At 37.7% G+C, this 12,957-nt stretch overlaps 1 protein-coding gene across 1 annotated transcript in view; it reads left to right on the top strand.

Moving 5' to 3' along the window:
- The window catches only part of ITGA1 (integrin subunit alpha 1), an 80,274-nt gene extending 68,209 nt beyond the window's left edge, over positions 1–12,065 (top strand). Inside the window, exons 26-30 of the mRNA XM_054054704.1 lie at positions 3,599–3,703; positions 4,844–4,948; positions 5,782–5,874; positions 7,322–7,438; positions 8,110–12,065. Coding sequence (XP_053910679.1) covers positions 3,599–3,703; positions 4,844–4,948; positions 5,782–5,874; positions 7,322–7,438; positions 8,110–8,154 — 465 coding nt within the window. The 3' untranslated portion in view covers positions 8,155–12,065. The remainder of the gene's footprint in view (positions 1–3,598; positions 3,704–4,843; positions 4,949–5,781; positions 5,875–7,321; positions 7,439–8,109) is intronic.
- The last annotated feature ends 892 nt before the right edge of the window (positions 12,066–12,957 follow it).

Below are 12,957 nucleotides of genomic sequence, written 5' to 3' on the forward strand. Positions count from 1 at the left end.
TGCTCCCAAGAACTAGCAATCTTCTGGCTTCTTCATTTTCTGGGGCACTGAGACATCTTGAATGGGATGGTACGTCATGTCTTTCAAATGCTCTTCACTGCAGCCCTCACCTGAGTGTTTCCATTTCACTCCTCCAGAGCACCTGGAGGAGATTATAAGTCATAGAATCATAGAATCGTAGAATCACTAGGTTGGAAAGGACCCACTGGATCATCGAGTCCAACCATTCCTAACAATGCCTAAACCATGCCCCTCAGCATCTCATCCACCCATCCCTTAAACACCTCCAGGAAAGGTGACTCCACCCCCTCCCTGGGCAGCCTCTGCCAGTGCCCAATGACCCTTTCCGTGAAAAATTTTTTCCTGATGTCCAGCCTGAACCTCCCCTGGTGGAGCTTGAGGCCATTCCCCCTTGTCCTGTCCCCTGTCACTTGGGAGAAGAGGCCAGATCCCTCCTCTCCACAACCTCCTTTCAGGTAGTTGTAGAGAGCAATCAGGTCTCCCCTCAGCCTCCTCTTCTCCAGGCTAAACAACCCCAGCTCTCTCAGCCGCTCCTCATAAGACTTGTTCTCCAGCCCCTCACCAGCTTCGCTGCTCTTCTCTGGACACGCTCCAGAGCCTCAACATCCTTCTTGTGGTGAGGGGCCCAGAACTGAACACAGGATTCGAGGTGCAGCCTCACCAGTGCTGAGTACAGAGGAAGAATAACCTCCCTGGACCTGCTGGTCATGCTCCTCTAACTCCTGGGTTTGTATACAGAGCAAACAACTTTTCTTACTATTAAAGACTGAGGCAAAGAAGGCAGCCTCGTCCTCATCCCCCGTCACTGTTATTTCTTCTGCATCCTATAGGGACTGAATATTCTCCCTAGTCCTCCTTTACTTGTTAATGTATCTGTAGAAAGATTTTTTATTATCTTTCACAGACTTAACCAATTTGATTTCTAGTTGGGCCTTATCCCTCCTGATTTTTTTCCCTGCACAATCTCACTTCCTCCCTGTAGTCCCTCCAAGATGCCTGTCCCTTCTTCCAAAGCTCATAGACATTCTTCTTTTTTATGCTTCTCAAGATCTCCCTACTCAACCAAGCTGTTTTTTTCCCCCACCTGCTCCTTTTCCGGAACACAGGGATGGCTTGCTCCTGAGCTGCTAGAATTTCATTCATGAAGAGCGCCCAGCCCTCATGGGCTCCCTTGCCCTTAAGGACTGTCTCCCATGGGACTTTGCCAACCAGCCTTCTGATCAGTCCAAAGTCTGCCCTCTGGAAGTTTAATGTGACTATTCCGCTAATCCTCTTCTTCATCTCACCTAGAACTGAAAACCTTATCATCTCATGATCACTTAGTCCCAGGCGTCCTCCAACTGTCACATCCCCCACAAGGCCTTGTCCGAGGCCCAGGAGGGCACCCTCCCTTGTCAGCTCACTCATAGTATCATAGAAGTCATAGAATCATAGAATCATTGGAGTGGAAACTTAAAAATCATCCAGTTCTGACCTCCCTGCCATGGGGAGGGACACCTCCCACCAGACCAGGCTGCCCAAGGCCCCATCCAACCTGGCCTTGGACACTTCCAGAGATGAGGCAGCCACAGCTTCCCTGGGCAGCCTGTGCCAGTGTCTCACCACCCTCATCATGAAGAATTTCTTCCTAATGTCTAACCTAAATCTTCTCCCTTCCAATTTAAAGCCATTCCCCTGTTTGCAAAAAGTCCCTCCCCAGCTTTCCTGTAGCCCCTTCAGGTACTGGAAGGTCACTATAAGGACTCCCAAGAGCCTTCTCTTCTCCAGGCTGAACGACCCCAACCCTCTCATCCTGTCCTCACAGCAGAGGTTCTCCAGCCCTCTGATCACTTTTGTAGCCCTCCTCTGGACCATTTCCAACAGCTCCATATCCTCCTTATGTCAGGGATTCCAGAACTGGACACAATACTTCAGGGGGGATCTCACAGGAGCAGAGTAGAGGGGCAGAATCACCTCCCTTCACCTGCTGGCCAGGCTTCTTTTGATGCGGCCCAGGATACGGTTGTTCTTCTGGGCTGTGAGTGTGTATTGCTGGCTTGTGTTGAGCTTCTCATTGATCAGCACCCTGAGTCCTTCTCCACAGGGCTACTCTCAATCATGTTATCCCTCATCCTGTATGAAACTGCAGATTGCCCCGACTCACATGTAGGACCTTGCATTTGGCCTTGTTGAACCTCCTGAAATTCACACAGGCCCACTTCTCCAGCTTCTCCAGATCCCTCCGGATGACATCCCATCCTTCCGGTGCGACAACTGCACCACTCAGCTTGGTGTCATCTGCAAACTGAGGGTGCACTCAATCTCACTGTCTACATTGTTGATGAAGATATTAAACAGCATGGGTCCCAGTATGGATTTCTGAGGGACACCACTTGACATGGGTCTCCATGTGGGCATCAAGTCATTGACCACTACTCTCTGAATGTGACCATCCAACCAATTCCTTACCCACCAAACACTCCATCCATCAAATCCATGTCTCTCCAATATAGAGAGAAGGATGTTGTGGGGAACTGTGTCAAAGGCTTTACAGGAGTAAATGTAAAATTTTAATATGTAGACTAGTGTTATATGAATAACTGGATGCCCGAAGAACCCAAATATCACTAAGTGATGACTTAAGCCTCTTTTTGTTCTAATCCTTCCGTCAAATACACATGCACACATATGAGTATCTCTCTCCAAATACTTCACTTAATTTTGAGGTATCGCACCACTGAAAAACAACACAAATGTTCTAAATGAGACTTCGTTTCACTTTAGAACAAATAATACCCAGACCCTCAAAATATTTCATGTATAGAATACAAAGTAATAGTGTCTGTTCTTAAATTCTTTCCCCCAATATTTTCATTCCTAGGCAATCACCACTTTTTAGTCAAATTTGCACATCAATTCAAGAAATCCGTGCTTTTTCTGTGGGTGTAGTTCATCTACCACTTGCTACACCCTAGTAATAGTAGTGTGCCAAAAGGCACTGCAGAGGATTTGCAGTCCACTCATCCTAGCAATTTGGATGTCAATGACCTGACTGAAAAAAAAATTCCTGTGCAGTGGTGCACCATTTCCCAGGTGCTTTTGAAGGACCCATGGACGTCTAGCACTGCTCCCGTACCCACCCTCCACCCCTGGGCACTGCAAAGGAGGCTACCAAATCCTGTGCTTAATCTGCCTGCTTGCTTGCTAAGGCAGAAACTCTGAGGATTCCCATGCAAAACCTATTTATCTCTTTTAATAGCTCTTGCTGTTGCATGTAGTTGTCGTCTTGCAGGAAGCTCTTATTAGCTTCTACAGATGTTTAGGTGTCTGGATAAATATTAGATGAAATTATCTCATTAAAGAGCTCATCTGTTGTTTGAGTTAATGGTACTTCAATACCTACACCACCTGAATTTCCCGTTATGCTCTCTTGCAATATGCAGGTTTATTGCATTTAGTGGTTAGTAAAGATTATTGATTTTATTAAATATTATTGATGTTATTAAATATAATTTATACTGGATTGTTTCCACAGCAATTTTTTGTAATAGGTCATATAGTCAGACAGTAAAAATAATATTTGTGTTTCTGCTAACAGAATGCCATATGCCAAACTAGTTACCCTGTAGACCCCTTAAAGATCGGCGCTGGGAAACCATTTGTGTTGCCAAAAATAAAAGAACCTACAAAGGATACAATTATGGTAAGCCTAAATATGGTATACATGTATATTTATCTTAGATATTACCCCAGATCTTTGAGTTGAGTACTTCTACATTAAATATGTAAGAGTTTCTCTCAAACTGTACGCTATGGAAACTCACTGTGTCTTAAGGGCTTGAATAGCCATCTTCATGGAGAATAGCTAAATTTTTTATTTGGTTACAAAGCTGTATGTGGAACTGAATTCGGGGTGCTTTTTAAAAAAGAAAATGTGTAAATAACAGTATCACATTTGACAGATCAGAAAATCTTCACCTTCTGTGTTTCCATTGTAATTAATAAATGGTAATATTTCAAAAGCTTCATCTCCCTTGCAACTTTTTTAGATGTGCAGTTGGAAATACTTTCACTCTGAACTGACAGATTTTCCATGCAACTGTAATTGCAATTTCCATGATAGAACTGTAATTGATGACCCTGTTTTAGAAGGATTAGCCTCTCACATTTAGATAGAAGAGTTGCAAAGTAATTTTGCTCTTGTAGGTATGTTGGCATGTCAGGGGAAAAAAATGTCATTGTACCTCCTCAGCATACGGATACAAGTTCAGTTTCTGGTGCAAATGAAACCATGCCATGAAAAGATTATTTTGCCATGCTTTTCACAGGGGTGATAAAGGTCTAGGCTAAGGAAGTATTTCCAAAGTTTTGAATGTAATTCTGCTGCCCTTTGAGAAATTGGAAAATTAAAGATACTGGAAATTAAAGATACTTAGATTTTCACACACTGCTCTGTCTGAAAGATTCAGGTGTCCCAGAATTTGAAAGGATCAAGAAACACTGCAGAAAAGCACTTTCTGTCACATGCAGTGCCTCTTTTAGGAGCTATGCTGGTGCCTTTTGCTCTGTTACCTACAGTAACAGAGCTTCATCAGGGATAAGCAAGCCTGCGAAAACTGAGTCTCTCAGTAGACTGAAATAAAAAAGACACAAAACCTGAGTATCTGAACTCAGTTTTTGTACTGCACTGTAACTTTCACATTAAAAGTTCCAGTAATTATTAACAGCTTAGTATTGGTATCATAGCAAGTCTATGATATATAAATATAGTAGTTTACATTTTTTTAATTTAGTAATGTGAAAAGTCTCTTCCTATTAATTCATGCTGGTGCTTTTTTAACAGGACTGTGATACCTACAGCTGCGCATCTATTAATTGTGCCTTGGTCCCATCTGATACATATCAAGTGAATGTTTCATTAAGAGTATGGAAACCTACTATCATAAAAGTAAGTAAATCCTATTTGTATTCTGAATATTCTTGGATCTGAGCAATGTAAGCTAATGTTTCTAATACCTATTAAAATCATACCTTTCATTTTCTTAAGTCTCCACAGTCCCCTAGTATTTGAAATAATTTCTCTTCCTATTTTAAAATTTCCACAAAAACAAGTTACATTTTTCATCCTTCAAGTAAGCACTTAGAATTTAGCACGAATTTCAAAGCATTGTAAGAAGACACCCCTTACTTATTCTGTATTGATGGTCCATTTTTTAATAGCTACTTATGCATCCACAAATTCTAATTCAGCAGATGAAAGTAGGGATGCATAACAAGAATATAGTTTTAAAGTAAGTTTTAGTCAGGAAGATCCAGAAAGGTTTTATTGATCAAAAAGAGCAGAGGAGAGAGAGTCACCTCAGAGCACATCTCAATGTTGTCTGTTGATTGCAATGACTGGGTTGTGGTCCATTTTGCTCAGTTGATGAATTTGTGATGCTGAGTTCCTGGTTTGTGTCTTTGTTTTCTCTCTGGAAAATAACAGGACAGGATGGGACATAGAGCAGAATTTTAGGAAGCACCTATCTGTCCCTTTGGCTAAAGTAGTATTCCAGAATCAATAAGTATTTCTTTGAAATCTCTCCTTTTTTGAAGTTGTATTGCTGTCTTGCAGTGACATCTGTGTTGAACATGACACGTGCAGCTTTACTGACTTTCACATTTTTTCACCATTTCCCAAAATTTTAGCATTAAGTCTTGCTTTCACCCTTTTTATTTCTACAAAGCTTTCTACTTTGAAATACATTATTATAAATCATAGCCAATTCCCCCTTCTTTCAGGCAAGTATTCACAGCTTAACCCTTGTTGTGAAAGCATTACTTCGGAGTGAGAACTCATCGCTGATTTTGAGAAATGACCATCAGAAGCTGGAGGTATGATCATGATAATTCACGGATGTAGTTTTCATAGGTGCTACTGAATCATTCACCTTCATTCATTAATAGGGACCTAATTCTTACCTAGTGTAATGTATTATCCTACTCTAAATAAATTATTTCATATTAAAGTAGAAATGTCTGAATTAATCAGCTGATGATACCAAAATCTCATTACCTACCAATGTACCTGGGTGAGAAAAGGTGTTGTTTGAAGTATTTCTGCCTGCTTCAGCATAAATGCTTCTGACATTTATGTAAATTAAAAGAGTAATTCAAATTCTTTTAAGGAATCAATAGTATTTTTCAAATTCTCCTGGATCATTTAGAAGTGATCATACTTTGTACATCGTATTTTCTTCATTATTGCCTTATTTGTTTTTCTTTCCACTTCATTACCCTGGATACATATTTGAAGCAGAATCTTTTAATCTTCTGAAGTTTCCTGTCATTCTCTTAGATAAGAAAGTATATATCATGATAGTAGTGATGACAGGTGTAAAGAGAAATGTCTTTAATTTCATTAGATTTGTTATTTAGCCTTTAATAGTCTCTATTATTTTACACTTTTTGTGGTGATACATCGCTTTTCTGTGATAATGTATACATGCAGGGGCTTATTTAGTACAATGTACATTTGTAACCAAAAAGTCTTATTATATGTTATTATTGTTAATACCCCCAAAATTTAGAACAAAGTAATATTCAGTGTGAACTACATCTTGTGCAAAATATTTTTGGAAACACAAACTTCACAGGTCAACTGTCAGCTGATATTTTTTCCTGGCATTTTTTTTAAGTGATAGGTAAAAAGTCAATCCAGAAGTGAAAACAGAGCTGAAAGGCTTGCAGACATAATTTCAAGTTGAACGTTCAGTGTACAGCTCTTTAATGCTTTTTTTAACTGTAAAGTTTTATCTCTAATTAATTCTTAAGCTAACTTAATTCAAACTCTTATACGGTCACATTTGTTTAAATGTGAATATTCTTTATTTCTGTTTAGTTTACACTAGATATACCTAGTTTAAGATCAAATTAGTATCTACACGGCCTTCGCATCTATTTAATTTAATTGATTTAGAAGGTTGTTAATCACAGCCACCTTTCAGGGAGGTTGGCACTGAATGATGAAGAGTATACTATAGAAACTCCCTAACATACACTTCAAATACTCACGGGTTTTGTCCTGTAATCCTTTATAACAATTACTAGTGACTTATAACAAGGCCAACCCTCATGAAATGAAAGCACATATGAAGTGCAAGATATTACGTAAATATCATTTTCATGCCGGAGATTGTTTTCTCAATTCCCTCCTACAAATTTCTGAACTTGGAATGAAGTGGTACACTGGAAAATCACCGTTTACTGATAAAGTCATGCTGCTCTGTTGATATTTCAGAAGGACAAATTATTTATTGCTTAAATTCTGAACATTTTGCAGACTATGATTAAGATTTCCAAAGAACTCCCACCAGGTACAGTCCCCTTATGGGTTATCCTCCTGAGTATCTTCGCTGGACTCTTGATTCTTGCACTGCTTATATTTGCTTTGTGGAAGGTAAGTTCCACATTCTTGTCTTCATGAAAATAAACAAATATGCTTAAATTTTGTCCTGCATCCTGCTGATAACTAGAACCTCATAGACACTAATATTGCCTAATAAGTAGAGTGAAATCTTGTAGAAATTACAAAATAACTAATAAAGGTACATTTTTGTGACGTGTAACATGCAATGCTAACCAATTGAAAGCCAGTGTGTTAAAAAAAAAAAAAAAGAGAGACTATTATCATTAAAGGTTTATTAAGAGGGCTTTTTAGTTAGCTTTGACTGTGACCTTTGATAATCAGCTTTTCTCTTTGTGTGAGATGCTAGGTCTGTGGTCTAAGTGTTGCCACAAGTGGGCACTCTTCTCCAAGCTAAATATTTAGTTCATATTGCATTAGAAGGCTACAGCGTGTAAATTTTAGCGTGTATAATCTTTTGAAAACTTTGACAAGTATAAAATAAAATATTATTTACTCAGTTGAGTACCAAATAGTATTGTGGTTTAGCCTGTGACATCATGTAAGCATAAGAATAATTCAGCAATCGCTTCAGTGATAAAATATTAAATGACATTTTGCTGTACTGAACATATTAATATAGAAGTAAGAATCAGCAAATTAATGGTATCAACAGGGTGGTATGCTTTGAGAAATTCTTAGTCACTTTTTTTTATTTTCTGCAGGCTGGATTTTTCAAGAGACCACTAAAGAAGAAAATGGAGAAATGAGGAGGGGGGAAAAAAAAAAAAAAGCAGAAATTTTTTGCTCAGGTCTGCCTTAAAATATTACTGTAAAATTGTAAACTTGGATATACATACAGTGATCGCAATGTTTTCTAAACTCTGGTGCATTAACAAAACAAGAAGCAGAACAAGAAGTAGCAAATCAAGTACATGTAGAAATGAATGATGCAAAGGAAGAATAAACAGCCTTATGACATTCTGTGATACTCAAGGACATACTTTCAAGTGTTACTCATTTTCGAAGAGTTCAAAGATTCTAATGTTTAACATGAAAAAGATGTAATCATATTTTTGTATATCTATGTATGTGGCATCATTTTTTGTTCCAAATTATACAACAAGTCAGCCTATATGTATTAATCACAGTCTTTTCTATTACCTTATGATATTCAAAAGGAAAAAAAGCGTAATTTTCAAAATTTTCTCTTTACATCAGTTCTATGAGAGCAGAATGTCACTTCATGAAATGGAACATGAAGACTCTGAGAATGCATCAAATACTGATGTAATGACAATTCAGAAGATAGAAGCACCTGCAGAATTTTGAGTGAAAATTACTAAAATAACTTGGACTTCTCTTTCTGCTTGTTTTAGTGTGTCCAGATTAAGCCAGGATACTCCAAGAAAGAGATTTTTATGGTCAAGTGGACCATTAAGGATTGATCCATTAAATTACATAACTGCTTGAACTTGAAAAAGATTTTTGGCAGGCCTAAAAATGTATACACGAAACATTCAAACCCATCTGATTGCACACTGTACTCAAATAAGCAGGGACACAGTCGTATCTGCAAATTGAAATACCCATATTTATGCAGAAAGTGTTTAGAAGTACCCTGAAAGTTTGACACTTGCTGTATATCTTGGAGTAGCCAGGAGGGTGCTTCATAAACTGTCACTGTAAATCTGTTGTGTAGCTATTTAATCCAGTGAGTTTAATGTGTACAAAATGATAATTAACAAAAGAGCACAGATAGGACACGCAGCACTGGCAAGTTTCTTCTAGCATTGTAAGACACACCTCATCTTTGTTGCTTATGAGTTTGAGAAGTGATGAAGAATTTGCATACTAAATAAGCACTTAAACTATGTTTATTTTGTGTCAAAGATTAAAAGCTTCTGTGAAAATACACTGAAATCTAGATAGCAAAAGTTTCCTTTAAACCCATCTAGACTATTCAGTTTCCTTCTTTCTTTCACACACGTATTTCCTGCCATGAGGATCTCTCACTGGGGTTCTTGTGCTGTGCTTTGTCCTTGAGAGCTTCCTATACTACTTGCAGCCACACAAAATTAACAGAACAAAATGGAAGTATGCTGGCATAGTGTGATCCTCAGAAAATGCTAAGGAGATGTAGTAAGTTCTGTAAGACATACTTGTTTACAGAAAAGCTTTGCCTGGCCAAGGAAGCCAGGAAAAGTTATTCCTCTTCTTGGTAGAAATATCACTGAAATGAAAAAAAGTATTGCATCTTTCCAAAGGTTTTAACTTAGCACTGACTTTATAATAATAGCTTAAAAAGCAGTAAAATATTTTGTAAAAACTTTTTCTTTAGGAATAGAAACATAGATTGGTTTGATCATGCTACAACCCTTAAAGTGTGCCGGAAGGTGCTTTGCGGTTTGAAAATTTATTGCTGTCAGTCTTAAGTCCTTTCTATTTTGTCCCTAAATTGGAGAGAGGAGTTATTGGGAAAGGCTCGGACTTATGTGAATACAGCAAGTAGGATTAAGTTTGAAAGCGTTTGCAACGTCTCCTTATGTCTGTGGAAATGTAGTTACATCATAGCAACAGTCTGCTGAAGGTAGCAGCATGGCTCAGGAGAGGGCAAAGCCCTCCGTGGGAACGCTGTGGGTAGCTGTGCCTTGTGGAGCCTGGGAGAGCCACCGAGTCGGTGGACTTGCTTGCTGTGCTCATCTGCAGGCCTGAAAGTGCATCCTCTCCAAAGGAGCGTAAGGTGAGTTGCCTTGTTTCCAAGCACAGCAGGAAGACTTGAATGGATGTAAAAAAATGATGTGGAGGGGCTGTGGATAGAATTCCTGCTTCATTCATCATGTGAGTTGAATAGTCCTTGAAGGAAAGCAAAAATCCATTTTTTGAACAGTGATGAATACTCGCAGAGGTATTTTTGGTCCCATGGAAAACGCAGATTTTATTTTAATAAAATATATTATTTTACTGATTTTTTAAAATATTTAAATGGCTTTTGCCATGGTAGCATCTGAATGCCTCATAACTGTAAATGTTTTTCCCTATATTATCTTTGTAAAAGTGTAGTTGTGCTGTTATCCTGTTATGGTTTTGTAAGGGAACAGAATTATGAAGGAATTATGACTCACCTATGCACACATAGAAACTCTGTGGTAGCAGAGAAAATACTAATATATTTTTTTTATCATTATTCATCCAGTTTGTTAATTATGAGGTCACTTTTCCTGGCTTCATAAAATTACTCACAAGTTGTACAAGGCACACATCATTTTTTTGCAGCATACTTTTATTTAGCTTAAGTGTTTTACATTTTAGTTATGATAAGCTGTTAAGCAGAGTTTTTTCCTTTTCTGATGACATTTCATGTCTTACTTTAAAGCACCAGCCTAACTGAAAAAGCATAAGTCAATAGAATGGGCTATTTCCCTAGAAAAAGGGAATAATAAATACATAAGTATTCTATCAATGCAAAGTATGTTTGAGATCAGTGTTCCATTCTTTTTAGGCTTGCTTTGCACTGCCAAAACAGTAGAAAGTGTCATGTAGCCACACTGCTTTCCTCTTTGTTGTGATGCTTTCTTCCTTTTCAAGTTTGTCCTATTATTAGATTTTTCAATTATAATATCTATTTAAAATATAAATATGTAATGGGGATAGCACTATAGCACATTATTCTTACACAGGCTAAATTAGTAAAAATCACTATTTTTATCCATAAGAACCTTTCCACACTGCACTGACAGAGCAGTATTTTACTGCTTTTCTCTATTTACAACAGAAAAGCCTACTGAAAGCAGTATTGCAAAGAACAGGAATATTTCACTGAAATTTGTGAGGCACAAAGACTGTGAGAAAAACACGCAATCTGTTTTGTTCCTATAAAAAAACATGTTAATTTTGGAATATGAGTCTAATAACTAACAAACTAAACATTTTTCCATTCAAATAAAAGCCTGTAAAAATAATAATAACAATCATTTAAAATGGGTGTATAACCAGTCCTTAAGCAACAAAGGGAGTCTGGCCCAGCTCAATTCCTAACTTCAGCACTGAAGTAGCTAATCATAGAGGAAATGGATAAGCTACGTTTCTAATGTGTAAAACTTCTCTAGAAAGGAGCAAGAAACTTAAATCATCACTTATGCTTCAGTTTGAGGCTGCCCTAGAGGTTGTTGATCCCGGCTGCTGCTTATGTTCTAGTGCTTGTCTGTTGTCACCCCAGGTCTGTATTAAAAGCTCTTTCTACAGACATGAACCCATCTGTTCTGATCCCTTACCTGAGCCCTTTAGTGCATATCCTGTGCTGAGCCATTTTGAGCATGATGTTCCTCTTCTGCAGAGCTTGAGTCAGAGGGATCCACCTTCAACTGGAGCCAAGGGTTTTCATCTCACTTGGCATCGAGAGACTGGAGTTAGGGTGACACTCATCTAATGAATTCCATGTAGCCTAATTGTTTGAATTTCTTGAATTAACTTTTGTATAGATTATGATCCTATCCAAAAATAAAAGCGCAGCAAGAGAATCAGAATGTACTGTTGTTCATTATACCTCTTCAGAGGAATAAGAGGGGATCTGCATCCTTTTTAAGAAAAATATAACATTCTGCACATTTTCTTTTTCCTGTAAAATTACTCCATGTGTTTTACTGATTAAAATAAAAAATAATTAGAGTCTAGTGAGCCTCCTTTGTGGTGTGTTTGCTTTCCATTTATATAAGAATAATATAAAGGCATCTCAGTGCTTTTAAGAAAATAATCATTAAAAAATCAGTGCATTAAAAAAAAATGTAGCATCAAAATCATTCTTTCACAGCATAACATCCAGGAAAGCTTAAATGTGAACAAGCTGTCAGAAATATATTGCCATTAGTTGTATGGATTACTGTACTTAGAGCCACATTTGAAAGCTTTTCAGAGGACTATGTGACTTCCTAACACAGATTTGTTTTCATGACATGACAGAGAAACTCTGAAGAAACATTCCTTCATTTAATCAATCTTCCTATCCAGTGATTTTTCTGTTCAACTTACTCCTGTTACAAGTAGTCTGTTGTCTTCCATAGTTGTAAATGATTCACGTCATCTTCCTTAAAGCCTAGTAAACATTTGTACCAAAACTTCCTAGAAGACAAAGATTACACCATCTGTATCACAGTTAACTTTTAGAAACCATTGCAAAACATGTAATTACTTAACTGTTATCTCATCAGAGACTACTTTGATGGTGAATCACAATTCTCTAATAACAACATCCTGTCTAGTCATAAAGGAGTGCTTACCAAATGTTCTACTCTGTATATATCTGATCATTAGAATTTGCTGGACATTTTCCATGGAAATATTTCAATGAAAATCAGAAATAATCCTTCTATTTTTGTTTGTTTGTTTTAAATTCCTTTTCAACTGAATCTTAGAAGAACTAGAATCACTTTCTCATAGCAGCAAGCGTAATACTATTTATTATTTGCACAAAAATGGATTACAATTCATTGCAGTTAACAGAAGCAGCCTTAACACGTCACAGTTCAAAAACAATAGCTGTTCATGTAGTGAGTGTGGTTTACGCCCTTTAATTA

This window comes from Cuculus canorus, chromosome Z (assembly GCF_017976375.1).
Source record: "Cuculus canorus isolate bCucCan1 chromosome Z, bCucCan1.pri, whole genome shotgun sequence".
NCBI lineage: Eukaryota > Metazoa > Chordata > Aves > Cuculiformes > Cuculidae > Cuculus > Cuculus canorus.